Genomic DNA, 21143 nt, shown 5'->3' on the forward strand with positions numbered 1-21143 from the left:
TGTGGAAAGCTTCTAGACTGTTCAATGCTTTCATTGTGTCTCTAGGAACAATTGTTGAAACAAACCTTGGCCTTTAGACTGTGAAACAGTCATCCTTTTGGACATGATTGTACTTAATTATGAGTCTGAATTGGTTTAGCACAGCGCTCAGAGCTACCTGCATATGTAGGAGGATCAGTCTTCTGAAGTGCCCCAACTGTCCTTATGAAACCCTGTCTCCCATCACCCCCCTTTTTTCCCACTCTAGCTCCGTCTCACTATGGGTTACTGTTGCCAGGCTACAGCCCAGGCCTGAAAGACTAGCTGTTTGGGTCACTGCCCCCCACTCCCTCCTACCCCTACCATCTTCCCCCACCCCCCAACACTTTCATTCAAAGAAGTTCTGACTACTTTAGCTCTTTTATTTGGACCACAAAACATTCCCCAACCCCCAATCTGGCTCTCTGCTGAAAAGGAGAGCCAAGCTGGAGAGAGCAGAGCAGAGGAGGTTGCTGGAAGGAGGGGGTGTGGAGATGGGCTCCTGTTGGCAGTGTGGTGTCAGTGTGGACTCTTCATAAAAGAGAAGAGCTGGTCCTGCTTGCTTGTGGAAAGAGGGGGAAGGGTATGAGGTAGTTGTATTAGGAAATGTTTTAAGACTTTTCCAATAGATTCATTATATGATGTCATACCAACTTCAAGCGTTAAAAAACGTAAGACTAGCTTTTTTCAGGCAACAGAGAATTTGAAAAGTTGTCCCAAGTCAAAACATGATAGTTCAGTTGTTTCTCTTCCTTTCCATTTGTCTTAGAAAATGCCCCCTAAGATAAGAAGAATCCTTTATAGTTGTTGTTTTGTGGAGCATGACTGTGTGTACGAACCGTGTCAGAGATTACAGCCTCTTTGTTCACAGGTGAGCCGCCCTTTGACCTCTGGCTGAGTTGCCGCTATTGTGTAGAAGAGGATGAGCTCAGGTTACCCTTCTTCAGTGACCCAGAAACCAGGAAAACTGGCATTGTGTTACACAAGTAACAAGTGACAGAACTTACATAAATCCAATGGTTTTAGTCTTGATATCACGTTACTTGATACAGAACAACTCTGCAATCAAAGCACACTGACTGAATCCCATTTTGTTTTTGGATGTTTAATAATCATTTGTATTTGAAGCTCTCAATTAAACCTTTGACAAGGTTGCTATTTCTCTTTTCCTTCTTATATAATTTCCTCAGTGGATCTTCTCTTTTATGCATTCATGATACAACCGCTCCTCAGAGCCTGAGGCTGTTTGTAAGTTGTTTTTTCTTTGTGTTTGGGTGTGTAGTGATTGTTGCATGTGTTTGCTTTGTTGCAGTGATGCCTCCACATAACAGTGTTTGTTAGGCAGAACTGTTAATGCATGTATTTGTTAAGGTTGAGCATACCTTCTGAGATATTTAAAATGCCTTGTGTTTGTGACTGTGTGTGTGTTGGTTACAAAGTTTGTCCCATGGGCAAAGAAGCTCAATGGTTTTGGCTTAAAGTCTGGCACCGGAGCTAAATGCTAGACAACTAGAGGTACTCTGACAGATGTGGACAGATGCATGGTGTCAGTACTGCAGCTGGCAAAAACCTTCATATGTGCTGACAAGGAGAGATTACTCATTCTGCCCGTCTCTCTGTTGCACCCAGAGACCTCTTCCTCATCTGCTGTACGCTCTTCCTCCAAGGTCAGATGTTGACACTCACTAAGTATGACTCAGGGGCCCATTGCACAACAGCAAACTGCACCTGCCTTTCACATCCGCCACAATTAAAGTTGGGCTCACGCAAAGGCACAGATCCTGCCCTTCTGTTCCCATGGGCAGTGAAATCCATAAGGTTATAAAGAGCCTGATAAGCAGACTTTTCACAGTGGTATGAAGTGTGAACCAGGACAAAAGTTGCATGTCTCTCACAGTCTACGCTGATAGCATTCTGATTTGTGTGTTATGGGAGTAGCATGTTGGCAAGGAGTCAGGTCTAGACAAAAGAATGTGTGTTTTGGCTGCTTACTTCATTGCACATTTGAAAGGGAGGACAAATAATTAATCAGGCGTTATTACTATCGTCACTTTTATAAGCCCACCCACAGATACACTTGTATACCTGTATGTTAATAGATGAAAACACATTAATTCCAAATAAATATTTTAATCTGTATATCAACATACACTTGGGGACACATTACTTCCTGGAGTGAGTTGTTGATTTCTTTCCACATAGAGTCATGATGGTCTTTGGAGAACAACGCCTGCTAAGTTTCTAGCTTTTTGGTTTTCATCAGCAGTCAAATATGGCTCCAGAAGAATTTGACTGTCAGTCTGCGTTGTATCTTTCAGCTCTTAAAGCAATTTTGTTCATCAGTCCTTTCAAAGACCGCTTTGTTCCACATTTGTGTTTCATTTTTAGTGACACCCTAGATTCCAGACATAGTTAATTTGCCTCTAAATAAACCCAGCCAAGCCATGACAAATAGCCATGGGAACCATGGTTGGGGGGTAGGGGTGATTGGTTGGGTGTCAAGCTTGCTTGTTCATCTGTGAGGTTACTATGGCAACAAGAATAGTGCATTACGAGTGAGTACTGTGTTTTCAGAGCAAAGGACCAGGGATTACAGGAAATATGACATGACATTCTTGATGGACCAGACTACTCTTGTTTCCTCTTGATCTCCCTCTCTACCAATTGCACCTTCAAAAGACAGTCTCTCCTGTGGAGCATCCCCTCCTCACACTCTGTAGCCTGAGTGACATTATCATCACAATCAAACAGGGAACCCTCTAACATCTGACCTCTCAGCCTCATGAGAGGAGGAGGGGTTTAGGAGAAGGAAAAGTAGCTGTAGTAAATGCGCAAAATCTGTCTCTCAACATAGGCATTCAAATGGCTTCAGTTTAACTTTCCAATGAAGTCTCATGTTCTGTTGGAAGATGTCAGTTCCCTATATTCTCTTTCTAACAATTAAATTCAACATAGCACCAAACAATCACTTTAAAAATATATTTTTACACTCTTGTGGGTAGTCTAGTGTGCTTTCATGTATAGTTCACAATTTAAATTGCTTTTGAAAGCTGGAGAAAAAAAAATTAAACAAAACCGAGAAACCTTAAGTTTTCTATTGTTCCACCAATCTAGACCAGCCAGAAACAAAGCATCCTTTTCATAGAAAATCAAGATCTGGATCGGTTTCCCTGCCGCCTAATTTAAAGCAGCCTCAGCCTCCTAGCCAGGAGTGAGAGCATTTTATGCTTTTTTGTCTTTTTTCTTAGAGTGGGACTGCACATACAAAAGTAAGAATGAAAAAATGCATTATCCTGTAAGTGAGAACAGATGAAAACCCATTTTTGATCCTGCCCAGGGTTTCTCTCCATTGAAAGAGATGACAGTGCCCAAGGGTGGGCCAGAACCCAGCTGTCACCTCACAGCCATAAGCATCAGCCTCTTTGAAGAGGGTTCCTGTCCTCAGTCAAGGGCTTCACTGTGGGTGTAGTGTTACCAGCACTCCAAACCTTGCCTGAACTCCCATAGGAGCTTCATAGAGAGCAACTGGAAACCCTGTTTTTATATTTATCTCAGCTTCTTTGTACTGCATGTTTAGGTCAAGCTCAAACAATGTCTACACAGCTTGAATAGAGACAAGGCAATTATAGGTCACCCCTCAGACTCCAGTCTTCAGGGTAGTTGCAGAATGAAAAGTAATGGAACCCAAAAAATAAATGAATGTTTTGAATAAACTGATATCACCACATGTTTTAGAATACAGCCACCAAGAGGACAGTTAGTTGTTTAATTTAAACACCACAGCTGTTTCTCCTATCCTGTTAAAGAGCACTGTGTGCAACCCTTGTTTTTCCTCATGTTAGTATTTGTTGGCAATCGTTAAATTTCCAAACTGTTTCTGGGTGTGTTCTTTTTCATATATGGGAACAGAAATAAGAACTGGGGTGTGGAAAAACTGGAGAATGTTAGCTGACACTGAGAAAATTAGGTTTTCCAACTGAAAATAGCAGTGTGCGACTAATAAAGTCAATAACACACATGGCCTAACTCTGTCTTTTCATTGTATTTCTTTTCTTTTTTGTGGCTCTACTAATATGTGTGCTATATATTATGAGAAAAAATATCCTAAAACAATCCTTATATGTGTGTTTTTAGATGTCGTCCCGGATTCATTGGTCCTCTCTGTCAACACCTGGATCCATGTCTTCGATCACAATGTCAGAATGGAGCAGCATGCAAGAGCGAGGTGCTCAATGGTGTCACACAGTACACTTGTGTGTGCCAGAGAGGGTTCAGAGGTATGTCTAAAAGAATGCATATGTACTGGAAACGTCAGATCTTATTAAGTAAATTCAAAGTATCAAATTGATTTCTGTTCACTATTTGATTCCCAGGCCAAGACTGCTCCCTCATTGATGCTTGTGCGACAAGTCCCTGCGCCAACGGAGCCCGATGTGTCAATTGGAATAACCATTATAACTGTTCCTGTCCGCCTGGCTTCCAAGGAAAGAACTGCCGCAATGACATTGACGAGTGCCGCAAGCCTGGTGTTTGCCTCAATGGTGGAACCTGCATAAACATCCATGGGTCCTTCCGCTGTCAGTGCCAGCCAGGCTACAGCGGGCGCACATGTGAGGTGTCCACCTTGCCCTGTGCACCATCTCAGTGCCTTAATGGGGGCACATGTCGACAGACCAGCGATCATTCCTATGAGTGTGCTTGCCTACCAGGTACAATTTCTCTTTAGCAGAGCAGTAGAACACACACAAACACACGGTCGCTCCACTGCTACGGGCATCAGATTTTCCCAGCCTGATGACGTAGCTGTTAATGCTGCTGCTGGTGTTTTATATCCTCTGTCTTATGTCAGCTTCCTGTCTGCTCTTAATAGCTTCTAATGGTGGATGGATTGGTGGGAGAGCTGGAGGCAGGCGGCCTGCAACCTTCTCTGCTCTTGTCACAACAGAAGGAATTTATTTTATGGGGCTTCTGGTTTCCCACTGGGAGCTGACAGGAAATGTCTTTTGCCAGAGAGGAAGTCATTGAAACTGTGAGAGATTATAAAACAAGCAAACACAGAGGGGGGTGTTGACCTCTGAAGCAGGCAAGAGTCAGTGCTGTTGCTGACATTATGTGGGAACATGTAAACAATTAAACACCCATTGAACCCTTTTACTGTTCACCTTGCTTCTCACCTTGGGTTGTTATACAAAACATGATTTAAGATTATGAGCAGAAATGTTAGTGTCTGCAAAATGGATGTGTTTGCTACTGTATCTGCGTGCTATAAGGCTTTTGTCTTTAAATTTGTCTCAGGTTTTGAAGGACACAACTGTGAGAACAATGTGGATGACTGCCCAGGTCACAAGTGCATGAATGGAGGAATATGTGTAGATGGAGTTAATACATACAACTGCCAGTGTCCACCAGAATGGACAGGTATAGCTCTTCAAATTAACTTTAAATACAGGTATACATGTCATGTACATAGAAAATATGTTCAAACCCATATTTCACCTACCCACTAGGACAATACTGCGCTGAGGATGTAAATGAGTGTCAAATGCAACCCAATGCATGCCATAATGGGGGTACTTGCTTCAACACCATTGGTGGCCATACTTGTGTCTGCGTCAATGGCTGGACTGGAGATGACTGCAGTGAGAACATTGATGACTGTGCAATAGCTGTTTGCTTCAATGGCGCCACTTGTCATGACCGTGTAGCATCCTTTTTCTGCGAGTGCCCAGTTGGAAAGACAGGTAAGTGGGTTTTTCTATCTGCCTATTTGGCCCTTTTAATCCTTTATGATAAATTGTTGATATATGTGTTTTATCCACAGGTTTGCTATGCCACCTTGATGATGCATGTGTAAGCAACCCTTGCAATGAGGGAGCAGTGTGTGACACCAACCCTCTTAATGGCCGTGCCATTTGTACCTGTCCTGCTGGCTTTGTAGGGGGTGCCTGCAACCAGGACATGGATGAATGCTCAATTGGCAAGTCTGCTTTTTTTTTGGCTTGTTTTTTTTCTTGCCAAATCCAGGTCCTGTTGTTATATGCTGTGTATGCTGTGTTGTTGTATCTATTTTTCTTCTGAATGTGTTCCATATTCTAATCCTTTGCCTTCTACCAACAGGTGCAAACCCATGTGAGCATTTTGGAAAATGTGTGAACACAGAGGGGTCTTTCCAGTGTCAATGTGGCCGGGGATATGCCGGCCCACGTTGTGAGATTGACATCAATGAATGCTTGTCCATGCCCTGCCAGAATGATGCCACTTGTCTTGACCGGATTGGAGAGTTCACCTGCATCTGCATGCCAGGTACAAAGACATTTTGTATGGCCACTCCATTATGATAAAGAGAAATATCACTTCTTTTTTTATTTTTAATAAACTAACTATGCTTACATAAATTATTGTTGCAATTTTACATCCTGCTCTCAGGTTTTACGTGAGCTTAATTTTTTTTTAAATATACTTTAAAAACAGCTTTTTAAAACTCAAACTCTGGTACAACACAGATTTATCATCCAAGAGAATCACTTTTGACCAAAAGATACTTTTGAAAACTTGTACTTCGAAAGAAACACAATATATAATGCCACCATACTGCCAGTGTAGAAGGTTATGTAATGTATTTCCCTAAATACTGGCTATATGGAGGCACCTCTCCATCCTCAGTGCACTGTACCACCAGATGGAGTATTGGTTTGGACTGAGTGATAGTTTTGACACTCTGGGACAAAAAACACAGTGAAACTCTCATGCACAGTTCTACATGCATGCTGGGGTTTTGGGAGCTATACAAATTAGAGCCGGGAGTTGGGTCTATAGGACTGGATGTGAGAGAGGGCGAGCAGTTAGGGGGAGGAGTGTGCTGTGAATACTAATGAGTGGTAGAGTGGTGGGAATGGAGTGGAACAATAGGGCCCCTCTGTGCTCCACTTTGCACCCCTCATATACACAGAGAGGGAAAGAGGCTCTTTCCCAGAGCCTGTCCCCCTCCCCCCTCCAGAGACAGGGCCTTCCTCCTCACCCTCCTCATCATCAGTCAGCCTGGCAAAGCTCATGTGGTGCTACTGATTATTTCTGATTCCACGCTAGCCTCACCACAGGAGCAAGACTCTGACTCACATTCTGTTTCACCTCAATGAAGGACCTAAAGTAAAAAGCATAACATGCATCTGCTGAATGGGACACTGAGCCAAGGAGGAGCAAAGCTCTATGGACAGTAGTGCGTGGCGATTTCAGTTCAGTGGAATTGGATGCCGTGGTTTAGCAAAAGCAAGTGTAAAACGATCACAAGTAAAAAGGTTCCTACACAATACACAGAATTGTGTACGCACCATGTTGGCTTGAACTGACATACCCGTACTCCAAAGTGAGAAACAGGTTTAAAAGCAATAAAAAAGTTCTAAAAAGAAGAACACTTCTGTCTTCCAGGCTACGTGGGCACATACTGCGAGACTGATGTGGATGACTGCGAGAGTAACCCATGCGTGAATGATGGGATATGTCGGGATATGGTCAATGGCTTCACGTGCACATGCCAGCCAGGTAAAATTTTTTGAATTGCTTTTTTTCAGACACAATGGCAACTAACAAACTGGAGGACAGATTTGAAAATATTAAATACCTTTAACAAGTAATAATCTTTTACCATGTGATTAATTTTTTTGACCTATTATCATATGCAAAAACAACTCAAGTAGTTAAGCCAAAAAGCATCTGGATACTAAAAACTTAAAAGTCTGATTGCAAACTATTGTATTTTGGGCCAAAGTCCTATGAATTACACCACTGACTCATTTCCAGCTTTCTAATGCTAAAATTGTATTTTTGATATCTATATTTTTCACTTTAATTTACTTCTTATTTGGCAAGCTGATATTTCTGGAGCACTACCGTGCTTTGCAGAGAACAGTGATAAAGGCTTGGGAGTGAGAATATGTTGGTTAACACCTGCAATACACTGACAGCATTAGTAAAAGCAGGAAGCCAAAGTTTAAATGTCCCCAGGACTAGTGGAGGGAGGGTCAGCCTCACTACTTTTGCCTGCTGGTATTTAGAGCCAGCACTCATATAAAAAGCCAGGCCCAAAAGTCTGCCTATCCCCTTGCCTGAACAAAGGCACCATTGTGACCCTTCCCTCCTCTATGGAATGTAGAAGGGACAGCAGCCTCCCTCATCTTGCCCTCATGGTGGTGGTGGGGGGAGGCGGGGGACAGCAGTCCCACTAATGAGATTCTTTTCCAGGTTCGCAATTTACATCTGGGACAGACGTCCCCCCTCCGCCCCCCATCTAGCTATTGAGCTGGCGGAGCTGATGCAGGCAGTGAAGGGCGGAGGGGGCTGGGGGGGGGCTCCCCTAAAAGAAAAAACAATCCCACCGCCTCCTCCAGCACCCCCTTTACCAGGCTAAGCATCAACACACAGACCGTCCTGACACTGTTAATCAACTGAGCAGTGTGTTACCAATGCACCAATTCACCCCTGTCTGGGCACTGTGCCCAGTGATTTCAAGCCTGCCCAGTTTCTCAGACTATTCAAGCTAGTTGTTGTTATTATTATTATTATTATTATTATTATTATTATTATTATTGTTGTTGTTGTTGTTGTTGTTATTGTCGTTGTTGTTGCTGTTGTTCTTGTTGTTTTTGAACCTCTGTCAACTGTTAATATTAATTATATGCGCTGCAGTTCATAATCTTTCAGTGTATATATAAGCATTTTCATGCACAAAATGTGACAAAATTTAGTTGAGCTGAAGATGGATACGTTGCTTGTCCATGTCCTGATATTCCATACCATTTGATAATAATATATTGATGTATCATTTGATTATGAGTCTCTCCTCTGAAAAATCTTCAAGGTCACAGGCTTTCTATTGCATTCTGTCAGCTCTAACCTGGTCCAAGTGCAGAGATAGTTTGTCTTTAACCAGTCGAGGTCTCAGACCCTACCTTAGCCAGTCAAAGACCTCCGCCCTTCTTCGGAGAGAAGATCTGCCCTCTGACCTTAGCATGGACCCTTTCGCTGGACCTTCTCTCTGACCTTTAACCTCTGTGTTTGCATGTCCCAGGGTTTACGGGTACCATGTGTCAAATAGACATAGACGAGTGCGCCAGCACGCCTTGTCAGAATGGAGCAAAATGCTACGATCGGCCCAATGGGTTTGAGTGCCGCTGTGCTGAAGGTAAGCGCTTCATTACTTAACAATTGTTAAGCAGAAGAGCCAAAGACAAAATAGCAGATGAGCCTTAACCAGTTGTTCAGGCCTTTGTTAAGCATTCTGTGTTATGGGGAGTTTCTCTGGGTGTCTGCTGATGAAACAGACTGACTTGAGGCCCCTAATCCCCCTCTTTCCCTCGTCGGCTCTCAGGACCATGGGGTCACTGAGGACCAGCAGTTGCCAAGAAAAGAGGCTTGGTCATTACCCTGACATCTGTTCATCTTTAAACCCCCTTACAACACCTTATGCTGCATTTTTAACTTTAATTCTTTAACATTTAGTTATGTTTGTGTTACAAAAGCATTCAACGTGTAAAGCTTCTCTCAAAGTCTGTATGTAAAGCTTGACTGTAGCTATATGTTGATATTTAATATGTTTGTTTGGACCTGTGCTTACTGAGGAGCACGGTCATTGTTTCAGTGGCCAGCTGCTTGGTGTTCCTTGTGTTTTTGGGCCCCTTCTGTTGAGTGAAGTGGCCCTGTTTGACGTGGTGCAGTCTATTGTTCCCTCCAACTCTGAGAACAATAGCAAGACTGGGAGGCCTGTGTAGGGCCCTTCTTTAGTCCTTTGCCCATCTCAGCATTGCTCTAAACACATACCACACACACCAAGTTTCTTGTCTGTTACACAGACACCGTTGATATGGAAACCACAGTGGTCAAAAGCCCAACTGTAGAAGCTTTTATGAAAAAGCAAGCATACAAAACATGGAAAAAAGAGAGAGAAAGTTAAACAAAACGCTGTTATGCTAAAGAGAAAGAGGAACATTTAACATTCGCACACAGACACACACACACACATATATATGTATATATATAAAAGCACTTCTTATTCTTAATTCTTAATGTACTTTTTAATTCAGAATATTAATTTATTCTTAATGAATTTTTTCCCCTCTATAGGTTATGAGGGCATACTTTGTGAAAGTAACATCAACAACTGTCAGCCCGACCCATGTCACCATGGTACCTGCATTGATGGCATTGCCAGCTACACCTGTAACTGTGAACCTGGTTACACAGGGTATCGCTGTGAGAATCAATTAAATGAGTGCCACAGCAACCCTTGTCAGAATGGGGGCAAGTGTATGGACCAGGTCAACAAGTACATCTGCCAGTGCCAACATGGAACCTCGGGTAAGAGAAAAATCCCACAACGTATCATGTACTTGTACTTTGTTAACTCAAGCCATTGATTTATTCCCTTTATTAATGCCGTTGCTCTTCAACATAACAATAATGCTGTGACAATATATAAAATGCTATAGAATTAGACTCTTTAGTATACTTTATTATAAAGAATGTATATAGAATTTTGTTCTGAAATGTAATGAAAGATTTTCTGCATTGTTAAAATTGTTAAAATGTCTACAGTCTTAATATAAAAGTTCTTTTTGCACCCAGGTACAAACTGCGAGATAAACTTTGATGACTGTGCCAGCAACCCATGTGACTATGGCATCTGCAAAGATGGCATTAATCGCTATGACTGTGTTTGCAAACCTGGCTTCACTGGTAAGGTCTTATGAAAATAACAGTGTGAATAAATCCTCACTGAAAATGTTGACAAAGAACTCTAATTATGTATAACATTTCTCTTGCAGGTCCCAAATGTAATGTGGAAATAGATGAGTGTGCATCTAGCCCCTGCAGGAATGGAGGAAAATGTATAGATGAAGAGAATGGGTTTCACTGCCTGTGTCCTGATGGCTTTAAGCCTCCTTACTGCTACTCTCAGGTGGATGAGTGTGGCAGTGGCCCATGCATCCATGGCTCGTGCAGGGACGACATTAATGGGTATATACATTTAACAGCTTTTTTAAACTTTAAAGTGATTCAGATGGGCACATAGGAAACATAATCTTGAAATGGGCTCCATCCAAGACTGTGGTTAATCCTATAACTTATACATCAGGTCAATGTTATTTCATTCTTACAAACTGAACATTTTTGGCTTATTAACTGTTCTCTGGTATTTCCAGTTACCGCTGTGACTGTGAGCCGGGATGGGTGGGAAAGAACTGTGACCTGGACAGGAACGACTGTCTGCCAAGTCCCTGCCAGAATGCTGGCACATGCATTGATCAACTCAATGGTTTCACCTGCAAGTGTCGCCAAGGCTTCAGAGGTGAGAGGGCATCAAAGTAGCCAAACACACCATCAACCTTAAAATGTTCAGTAGAACGAGCAGAATACACACGTATAGCACATGCAGCAGAGAAGAAATAGCTAAACATATCTGATGTCCTCCATGAATTTTCATCTTAGGCTATGGCAATTGTCTACCTCCCCCTAGTGGTACATAAAAATATGCTAATCCATACATATATTCGTCTCCTTTGTCCTTTGACAGGTAACCTCTGCCAGGTGAACATCAATGAATGTGAGTCCAGTCCCTGTCTGAACAAGGGCACTTGTGTAGATGGCGTGGCAAGTTTCACTTGCCTGTGTGAGCTTCCTTACAGTGGACCCACTTGTGCTGAAGTCCTTACTCCTTGCTCTCCTAATCCCTGTGCCAATCATGCTGCCTGCATCCACACACCAGATTACATGAGTTATCAATGCAAATGCCCACCAGGGTGGCAAGGTTCGCAAATTTTGTATTCAGTCATCTCAGTGCTTAGCATAGATAGTCTAATTGGAAGCTTACAGCTATATCTTGTGAAACGCTTCCTTTACAGGTCAGCTGTGTAACAGAGATGTGAATGAATGTATCTCAAACCCCTGCAAAAACCGTGGGACTTGCGCTAACACGCTCGGAGGGTTTGTGTGCTCTTGCAGAGCAGGATATACTGGGCTAACCTGCGAAACAGACATCAATGACTGTTCACCTAGTGAGTTGCTGTTTACACTTACAGTTATCATATAATTATTAAATGACTGTTACTAATAAATAAAATGCCAAATTCATGTGCAGGTACTGTATTTGCCCAAAGCTGTTTTCTTCTCTTTTGCTTTTAGATCCCTGCCTAAGTGGAGGTTCCTGTACAGATGGTGTGAACTTCTTCCACTGTAGCTGTCTGCCAGGCTTTACAGGGTCTCATTGTTCTGTAGAGATCAATGAATGCCAAAGTTCCCCTTGCAAAAATGGAGGCACTTGCACAGATTATGTTAACTCCTACACCTGTACCTGTATGCCTGGGTTTACTGGCATCCACTGCGAAACAAACATCCCTGATTGTACTGAAAGGTGTGTATCTGGAGCTATATCATGTACTCAAAAAAATAATCTAGCTATACAATACAACATAAAGTGAATATAAAATTAATTTTTAGGTAAAATGAAGTACAAGCTTACATTTTCACACATGTCCACAGCTCTTGCTTCAATGGGGGGACATGCACAGATAAAATCAATGGATATTCCTGTACATGTCGCTCTGGCTTCACCGGGTCCCACTGCCAGTATGAAGTCAATGAGTGTGACTCCCAGCCCTGCCTCAATGGAGGCATTTGTCAGGATGCCCTGGAGTCATTCCGTTGCTCTTGCCCCAAGGGCTATACTGGCAACCGTTGTCAGGTACAAATATTTAAATGCACCCCTGAAATTTCACGTTTAGGACTTTAATCGTCATACACAAATAAAACAAATAAATTCTAAATTCAGTCGCTCTCTTCCTTACATAGACGCCAGTTGATTGGTGCAGGCGCGCATCTCCATGTCATAATGGAGGACGCTGCCGTCAAAAGGATGCCTCATTCATCTGTGAATGTACTGATGGCTGGTCTGGCCGTTACTGTGACATCCCTAGAGTCTCCTGTGAAGCTGCTGCCCGCCAAAGAGGTATTTTAATGTTGGGTACAATTTGATGTAACCTCTGTCTGCGTTTGTGACTAAGTTACTGATGTAAACTTTGCTCACAAATCTATGTTATTAGGGCTCCAGACGGATGAACTATGCCACCATGGTGGTCACTGTGTTAATACCGGGAATACTCACTATTGCAAATGTCCTAATGACTACACTGGAAGCTATTGCGAAAATCAAGTGGATCATTGTGAAGACAAACCTTGCCGCAATGGCGCCACCTGCAGGGGATATGTGGGAGGATACCAGTGTGATGTAAGTTTCTTTGTTTCAACATGTTCTTTTCCTTTTAATTGTCAGATTTCAAAACAGTGTGGGTTTCTTTTTTGCTTTCAAACAGTAATTGTTGTGTCATTACAGTGTATGCCAGGTTATACCGGAAAGGACTGCGAGATAGAAATCAACGAGTGCCAGTCTCATCCCTGCCAGAATGGAGGCACTTGCATTGATTTGGTGGGACACTATATCTGCTCCTGTCCCCCTGGCACCCTGGGTATGTAAGCACATGTAAAACAAAACCCTATGCTTACTAGTGAATACTTTGGTGGCAGATTTCTTTTCTTATGTATGGATCACTTTGGTAATAGCAATATCACTTTCTCACTTAGTTGTATGCATGTAGAATGTTATCACAAGTGGGCCTCATGTTTATTGCACCTTCACAGAGGGCCTATTGTAGAGTAGAAGGCATCCAGGCGCTGCATGTAAAGTCGTAGTTTCCATGTTAGGGGGAAGGTTTTCAAGGATGAGCTGAGCTGAAGGTATAGACTCACATGAGTTTGGTCAAGTCATATAAGACATGAGCGAACCACGCCCATCTGCTTAGGTGTTTGACTGGAACGTGTTTCTCCATATTGCAATATGTTATTAAACCCACTTCAAATAATGCTCGCCGGTGTTTGCAGTTTATTTTAAAAACAACAAAATAAATATCTCATGTATACGAAGAGTTTATAATTACCCTGTCCTTTTAAAGGTGTTCTCTGTGAGATCAACGAAGATGACTGTGCTCCACACCCAAGGCTACGCAATGCGCCTCCTAAGTGCCTAAACAATGGCACCTGTGTGGACAGAGTAGGTGGATATCGCTGCAACTGTCCCCCTGGTTTCACAGGAGAAAGATGTGAAGGAGACATAAATGAGTGTCTCTCTCAACCCTGCATTCCTTCCAACAGTCTTGATTGCATACAGTTGCCCAATGACTACCAATGTGTCTGCAAGCCCGGCTTCACAGGTTAGACACCTACGAACAATTCCCATTCTCCATGAACCTTCATCGTGCTTTTTTGTTGTTGTTGTTGACCAAATGTATAACTTTACTAACTATACCTTGTTTTTTAGGTCGGAGGTGTCAGAGCAGGTTCAGTGTGTGTGAGTCTCAGCCTTGTCAGAATGGAGGAGTCTGTTCAATAACTAGCAGCTCTTCTCAGGGATACACCTGCACATGCCAACTTGTAAGTGTAAATATGAAAAGCTTGTAATTTGGCCTCCTAGTTTTTAAATTACAGCATTCTTGATTTAAAGGTTCATATATCAACCTTCAAAAATTATGTCTCTCTTAGGGTTATGCAGGGCCTAACTGTGAAAGAAGCATGTCCTGTCGGGAGCTATCCTGCTACAACGGAGGTAGCTGTTCACTTACCCTAAGAGGGGCTCGTTGCACATGTCTACCAGGTTATGGTGGACCCCAGTGTCAGCATCGCAGAAATGATGGGTGCTCAACCATGCCCTGCCGCAATGGAGGACGATGCACTGAAGAGACCAGCTTCCCATTTTTCAACTGTCAGTGTCTCAGTGGATGGAAGGGCAGACGATGTGAGCACCTTGGCAGAACCACTGTCCCTCCAGTCCCCTCATGCCCTCTGGCAGACTGTGATGCCAAAGCTGCAGATGGTTTTTGTGACAAACAATGTAATTCATTGCCTTGTCACTGGGACGGCGGTGACTGCTCTCTAGCGATGAAGCCCTGGGATAAATGTGGAGACCCACACTGCTGGCGTGTCTTCAACAATAGCCAGTGTGACGAGTCCTGTAACAACGCTGACTGTCTGTATGACAACTTTGACTGCAAAACTAAGGAGAAAGTTTGCAAGTGAGTTTAAATTTTCAGTTTAAAGGATACTCGCCAGTATTTACAGAACTGAGAAAATTTCACGTGCTTAACCTTCTGTTTATATCATCTCCAGTCCAATATATGAAGCCTATTGCATCGACCACTATGCTGATGGAAAATGTGACCAGGGCTGCAACACAGAAGAGTGTGGTTGGGATGGCCTGGACTGTGCAACGAAAGTTGCAGAAAGACTTGCTGAGAACGTCTTGGTTTTGGTTGTTCTAATGCCTCCAGAGGAGCTTCTTCGCACCGGGACAGTTTTTCTGCAGAAATTAAGTGCTATCCTACGCACTTCAGTCCGTTTCAGGCTAGACAGCAATGGAAAAGCTATGATCCAACCCTACACCCGCGAAAGTGCACGCATGAAGCGGGAGCTGGAAGTCATTGGGTCAGTCAGGCATACAGTAAAATAAAAGCCTAAGCCTTTCCTGTAGATTGTATATTGCACTAAACTCTTGCTTCTCTGCTGTTTCTGTAGCTCGAAAGTCTATGTAGAAATAGACAACCGCTTATGCATGGAGGACTGCTTCTTAACAGCTGACAGTGCTGCAGAGTACCTTGGAGCTCTGTCAGCAGTAGAAGGGCTCCAGTTCCCCTACCCCCTTAAAGAAGTCCGTGGTGAGTAGGGATACTTATTATGCACAAATGAACTACAACTAATAAGTTACAAATGTGTAATTATGTCTTTCCTTCTCCCCACAGGTGAAAAAATCAATGTCCCCATTGTTGAATTACCCTTCTATCTGATGGTTGCGGGGATAGCTTCTGTTTTTCTTTTAGTCATCCTTATCATAGGTATGCTAATTGCTCGCAGAAAAAGAGAGCACAGCACCCTGTGGTTCCCTGAAGGCTTCTTCCTCAAGAAGGAGCCCAGCAGCAACAAAAACCGCAGAGAACCTGTGGGCCAGGATGCTCTGGGAATGAAGTAAGTTATGATAAGTGCCTTGAGGCAAGTATTGTTGTATTTTGGGAGTATATAATAAAAATTGAATTGAATTGAATTGAAGTGCTTTCATTTTTTAATTAAATATTACCCCTCTTGGATTTACATTGTTATTCATCTGCCAACAGGCACATGCCAAAAACTGTGGAAGAATCTCTCCTCGGAGATCATAGTGACCAGTGGATAGATACAGACTGCCCAGAACCAAAAAGGCTCAAGGTCAGTTTTGCAAGTGTTTTGCAGTTTACATAAACAGAAGCACAAGAGTGTGTATGTGTGTCTGTGTGTGTATGTTTTAAAATGTTTTCTGTCTCTTTCTTTAATCTTTTCCTGTAATTTCAGGTTGAGGAGCCAAGTATGCTTTCAGACGCTGAAGATACAGTGGACTGCAGACAGTGGACACAGCATCACCTTGCAGCTGCAGATATCCGTGTGCCTCCCACCATGCCCCTCACTCCACCCCAAGGAGAATTTGAAAGTGACTGCATGGATGTTAATGTCCGAGGCCCAGGTTGGTAGTGATATCAAGTAAAGTTTTCAAATTGAAACTGTCATTTGCAAATAACTTTTATACTTTCCTCTTACAGTATAATTCAGCAACCAAATAGACATTAACTCACGCACGCCTGTTTTCATCTCCTAACAGATGGTTTTACACCTCTGATGCTGGCATCATTCTGTGGAGGTGGCTTAGAGTCTGAGGTAGCAGATGAGGAGGAGAATGAAGAGTGTTCTGCCAACATCATCTCTGACCTAATCTACCAGGGTGCATCCCTTGCAGCCCAAACAGACCGCACTGGTGAGACAGCCCTTCACCTGGCCGCTCGCTACGCACGTGCTGATGCTGCCAAGAGGCTGCTGGATGCTGGAGCAGATGCCAATGCTCAGGACAACACGGGACGCACCCCACTACATGCTGCTGTAGCTGCAGATGCACAGGGTGTCTTCCAGGTAATCAACACATACTGGTTATTTGATATGCTACATCGGAATGTGATTGGAATACTGTAGCACATTTCTTGCACATTTCAATTGTTTATAAATTAAAATTTAAAATGTAATCTGTCACACACTTCTAGATTCTGATCAGAAACCGAGCCACGGATCTTGACTCACGTATGTACGACGGATCAACAGCACTAATCTTGGCTGCACGGCTGGCAGTAGAGGGCATGGTAGAGGAGCTCATCACGTGCCATGCAGATGTTAATGCAGTTGATGAGTTGGGTAAGTATGTGCCATTTATCACACATGTCCTAATGCATGCATTCCCAATGCATTCATTATACTGAAATCATTTCTCTTAATTTGAATTGTTTGTTGTGTCTTAGGTAAATCTGCCTTGCACTGGGCTGCTGCCGTCAACAATGTGGATGCCACTATTGCCTTGCTCAAGAATGGTGCAAACAAAGATATGCAAGATCTTAAGGTATGTCATTCTTCTATATTGTTTTTAAGACACTTTTTCACAACTGCACCTTTATACGTGTTTGTATCTAACAATCTCTGTTAATTTTATTTCTTTTTTCAGGAGGAAACCCCACTGTTTCTTGCAGCCCGTGAGGGCAGCTGTCATGCTGTGAAGGTGTTGCTGGCTCACTTTGCAAACAGAGAAATCACAGACCATATGGACAGGCTGCCAAGAGACATTGCTCAAGAGCGTATGCATCATGACATTGTACAGCTTCTTGATGAATATAACACAGTGAGGAGCCCCCAGGGCCATGGCGGAGCAGGTCACCACCTCACTGGGGGACACACCTTGTCTCCTCTTATGTGTCCTCCCAGCGCTTTTCTACCTAATCTGAAGAACACCCCACAGGGTAAGAAAAACCGTCGGCCTGGGGCCAAAGGTTCTAGCCTGGGAGGCCAGCATGCCGCTAGCCTGAAGGAGTCAGTGAAGGCCCGCAATAAGAAGCTAACCCTGGACATGCAGAGTGCCTTACTGGAGAGCTCAGTTACTCTGTCCCCAGTTGACTCACTGGACTCACCTCATGGGGGAGCTAGCAATGCTGGCTACATCACCAACCCCACGTCTCCAGTCGCCATGCAGTCACCAGGGCTTTTCCACCCATCAGTGTCTGTCCCAAACACCCCGATGGTACATGGCAGCATGTTAGAGGGAGGTGGCCCCTTTGCAGTGTCTCTAGCCCAACTCAATGATCTAGGAAGTGGAGGAATGTCCTTGCAGGGACGCGTCTCTATGACATCAGATATCAACCATGGCTATGTGCTGAATTCAAGCCAGATGGGGCTAAATATGGGCATGGTCAGTCCTGTCAGCGTGCCCTTTGATTGGCACAATCGCATGCCCCCTTCATCCCAATGTGGTCAACAGGTAGTGAATATTGTGCAGAGCAGCCAGGCAGGCATGCACCCCCAGAGTCCAGCCATGCAGCAACAGGGCATGCTGATGCACCAACAGCAGATCTACCGTAATCCCATGCTGCAGCCAACACCTGTTACCTCCACACCCACTATAAGCCCCGTAAAGCTGCCTTTGATTGCTGAGCAACAGCAGCAGCAACAGCAGCAACCACAGCAACAGCTCATGAATCACAACATTACCAACCAGCAAAGCATGGCTTCCGCCCCACCAACACCCCAGACATCACAGGCCCCACCAGCCTTCTTCCAGCAGCAGCAGATGCCTCAGCAGTCCTCCCAGCCACAGCCTCCTGCTCAGGTCCCCCAGGCAGCCACATCAGCAGCTCAGCCAGCTCAGGCGCTCCCCTCCCAGCCTAGTGGTAGCATGGCAGGAAAGGAGGATTACCCTACCCCTCCCTCCCAGCACAGCTATTCATCCACAATGGATGCCACACCCAAGCATTACCCTCATTTGCCCAGTGAGCACCCTTACCTGACACCGTCTCCAGAGTCTCCTGAGCACTGGTCCAGTCCTTCTCCTCACTGCGTCTCCGATTGGTCGGATTCCACACCCAGCCCAGCAGTTGCTGTCCCTGCCCAGACCCAAATTACTCAAATTCCAGAGGCCAATGGCAAGATGCAAGTTTTTGCATGAAGATCATATAGCCTCTGCTTGAAAATGGACCAAGGGTGAAAGAATTTGAGGACTGGCTCTTGGGGTCTGTCTGTGTTTTTATGTGTCAGCCTGTTTCCAAGATTTTCATTGGATTTGGATTGACTGCTTATCACGAGGATTGTCTGCTGGTCGATTTTGCAGAGAAAAAAAGTAAAGGGATATGTGTGTTGTCTGAAAAAACAGCAGACAATTTAATGAAGTAATTCTGTCACAGATGGACTTGTTTTTTATTATAAAAAAAAGTATATGAAGAAAACCAAGTCTTTCATTTCAAAGACTTGGGACATTCCTAAAAACTAACAAACATTTAAAAGTAGATAAGAGGAAAAGTGAAATGCTGAAGGGAATTCATTTATTTTATTTATTGTCTTTATCTATCTAAACTACTTTTTAGTTCTTTTTCTCTGTCCTAGCTTCTCATATAAAGTGTCACCCCAAGATTAAAAACAGATTGAAATGAAAAACAAAAACATTTCAAAAATTGCCCTGCAATTGTGATATCTTCAGCTGATTTGTGGTTTTCCATATTAGTATTATGAACAAGAATGTAGATAAGTGTCTCTAAAGCACTTCAAATGACCAGCCCAATAGAGCAAGTGTGGGTCCGGTACAAAACGATTAAAATGGATATTTATAATATATGGGTGGCATTTAATTCATGGTAATTTTCTTTATCGCCTTTCAAAATGAGGTCAACAGACTAAAGTTTTAGTTAATGCTTCCATTTGTAGCTTCTTACTGACACTGAAGTATATGTACTGCCAACCTTGATAGCTTCAGTTTTAAGGCATGTTTATATTCACGTTAAAAGAAATATGTTTCAAACAGAACTGTTTTGCCTATAAAATCAGCCGCTCACTGCCGTTATGTTTTACTTTGCTTTATATTCTGTATATTTTTTTAAACACCATTTCAGATATGCTAAGCTTTGCTTGTATCAGCTGCTATTTTTTTTAGTCTTCCCTGCAAAACATTCCTCCATGTTGCTGGTCTTATTGAGTCTGGATTCTGCACCACTCAGTGGGATCCAGCACAGAACAGAACACAGACTAGCAGAATTTGTTAAGCTTGTGATGTCCCTGAGCAGACTAAATGGACTATTTGCAGCAGTTAAGATCTCGGTGGCACTCTCACCTTGTCTACGGTGATGTAGTGGTCAGCATGAAGGCGTGGCTACTGGGTTGTAACTGCTTATGCCCTGTCACTCCTCAGGGAGGTGTTTTATGGCATGCAGTGGGATAGTGCCCCTGCATCTACAGTAGTATCAGTCCAGGGGCTATGTGGTTGCATCTTAAGATGAATGTTAAAATAGACCCAAGGAAAAAAACACTACCATGTAGTGTTGTTCACTATAACTTTTTTGCTAAATTCTGAGATGACACTGTCATTTAGCTAACCGAGAGTTGACCAAGTCTTTTATTTCATTGTGACATCCTTAACATTTTGTGGGCATTTCAACATAAAGTCAGATAATAATAGTAGAATTTTACAAAAGTACGTTTCGCATGTTTATTTTGTGACAACATGAACAGAAATAAGTTGGCCACCACTTTAGTGTGTCATAGACTTATTATATCTTTCATTTATTGTTTATTCTGTTCATTATAGAATCAGATACTGTTCTGCCAGACCTGAGAAACATGTTCACAGTCCAGTTCACATCTTACTTACAATGAAAACAGTTTTTTGGCTGTTTATTTGTTTATTTTTATATATAACTTGTTTTACAATTTCTCTACCAGGCCGCACTAAGTGTTTTGTACATTTCAATCTCTCAAGTTCTGTTTGTAAATATGTTTGTTCTGGGTAGATCATTGCTTGAGAAATATTGTTTCTAAAATGATTGTTGTGTACTAAAAGGACAAAAATAAAATGTACTTCATTTAGCATTATTTCAAGCTGAGGCTGTGACTGATTTTTTTTTTACACGTTAGTTAACAGTTAACATAAATTTAATGTTAATGTACAAATGTCCACTCTTTTTACATTAAAGTTTTGGATACCT

The 21143-nt window shown here is 42.9% G+C and overlaps 1 protein-coding gene across 2 annotated transcripts in view; it reads left to right on the forward strand.

Moving 5' to 3' along the window:
- Window positions 1-21036, forward strand: part of notch3 (notch receptor 3) — a 27672-nt gene extending 6636 nt beyond the window's left edge. Inside the window, exons 3-33 of one of the 2 annotated variants that reach the window (XM_005749949.1) lie at window positions 4153-4295; window positions 4392-4727; window positions 5314-5436; window positions 5526-5759; window positions 5840-5995; window positions 6136-6321; window positions 7444-7557; window positions 9083-9196; window positions 10135-10368; window positions 10636-10746; window positions 10836-11028; window positions 11214-11359; window positions 11585-11818; window positions 11913-12065; window positions 12193-12421; window positions 12550-12751; window positions 12859-13015; window positions 13110-13294; window positions 13400-13532; window positions 14016-14273; window positions 14381-14493; window positions 14602-15131; window positions 15226-15540; window positions 15631-15770; window positions 15855-16077; window positions 16224-16314; window positions 16438-16606; window positions 16742-17046; window positions 17175-17322; window positions 17427-17524; window positions 17627-21036. In XM_005749949.1, the coding sequence (XP_005750006.1) occupies window positions 4153-4295; window positions 4392-4727; window positions 5314-5436; window positions 5526-5759; window positions 5840-5995; window positions 6136-6321; window positions 7444-7557; window positions 9083-9196; window positions 10135-10368; window positions 10636-10746; window positions 10836-11028; window positions 11214-11359; window positions 11585-11818; window positions 11913-12065; window positions 12193-12421; window positions 12550-12751; window positions 12859-13015; window positions 13110-13294; window positions 13400-13532; window positions 14016-14273; window positions 14381-14493; window positions 14602-15131; window positions 15226-15540; window positions 15631-15770; window positions 15855-16077; window positions 16224-16314; window positions 16438-16606; window positions 16742-17046; window positions 17175-17322; window positions 17427-17524; window positions 17627-19117 (7264 nt within the window). In that variant the 3' untranslated portion in view covers window positions 19118-21036. Of the gene's footprint in view, window positions 1-4152; window positions 4296-4391; window positions 4728-5313; window positions 5437-5525; window positions 5760-5839; window positions 5996-6135; window positions 6322-7443; window positions 7558-9082; window positions 9197-10134; window positions 10369-10635; window positions 10747-10835; window positions 11029-11213; window positions 11360-11584; window positions 11819-11912; window positions 12066-12192; window positions 12422-12549; window positions 12752-12858; window positions 13016-13109; window positions 13295-13399; window positions 13541-14015; window positions 14274-14380; window positions 14494-14601; window positions 15132-15225; window positions 15541-15630; window positions 15771-15854; window positions 16078-16223; window positions 16315-16437; window positions 16607-16741; window positions 17047-17174; window positions 17323-17426; window positions 17525-17626 lie in introns of those variants that run through there. The other variant, XM_013915113.1, reaches the window with a different exon arrangement.
- The last annotated feature ends 107 nt before the right edge of the window (window positions 21037-21143 follow it).

This window comes from Pundamilia nyererei, unplaced genomic scaffold (genome assembly GCF_000239375.1).
Source record: "Pundamilia nyererei isolate P.nyererei 1_Seehausen unplaced genomic scaffold, PunNye1.0 scaffold00258, whole genome shotgun sequence".
Classification (NCBI taxonomy): Eukaryota; Metazoa; Chordata; class Actinopteri; order Cichliformes; family Cichlidae; genus Pundamilia; species Pundamilia nyererei.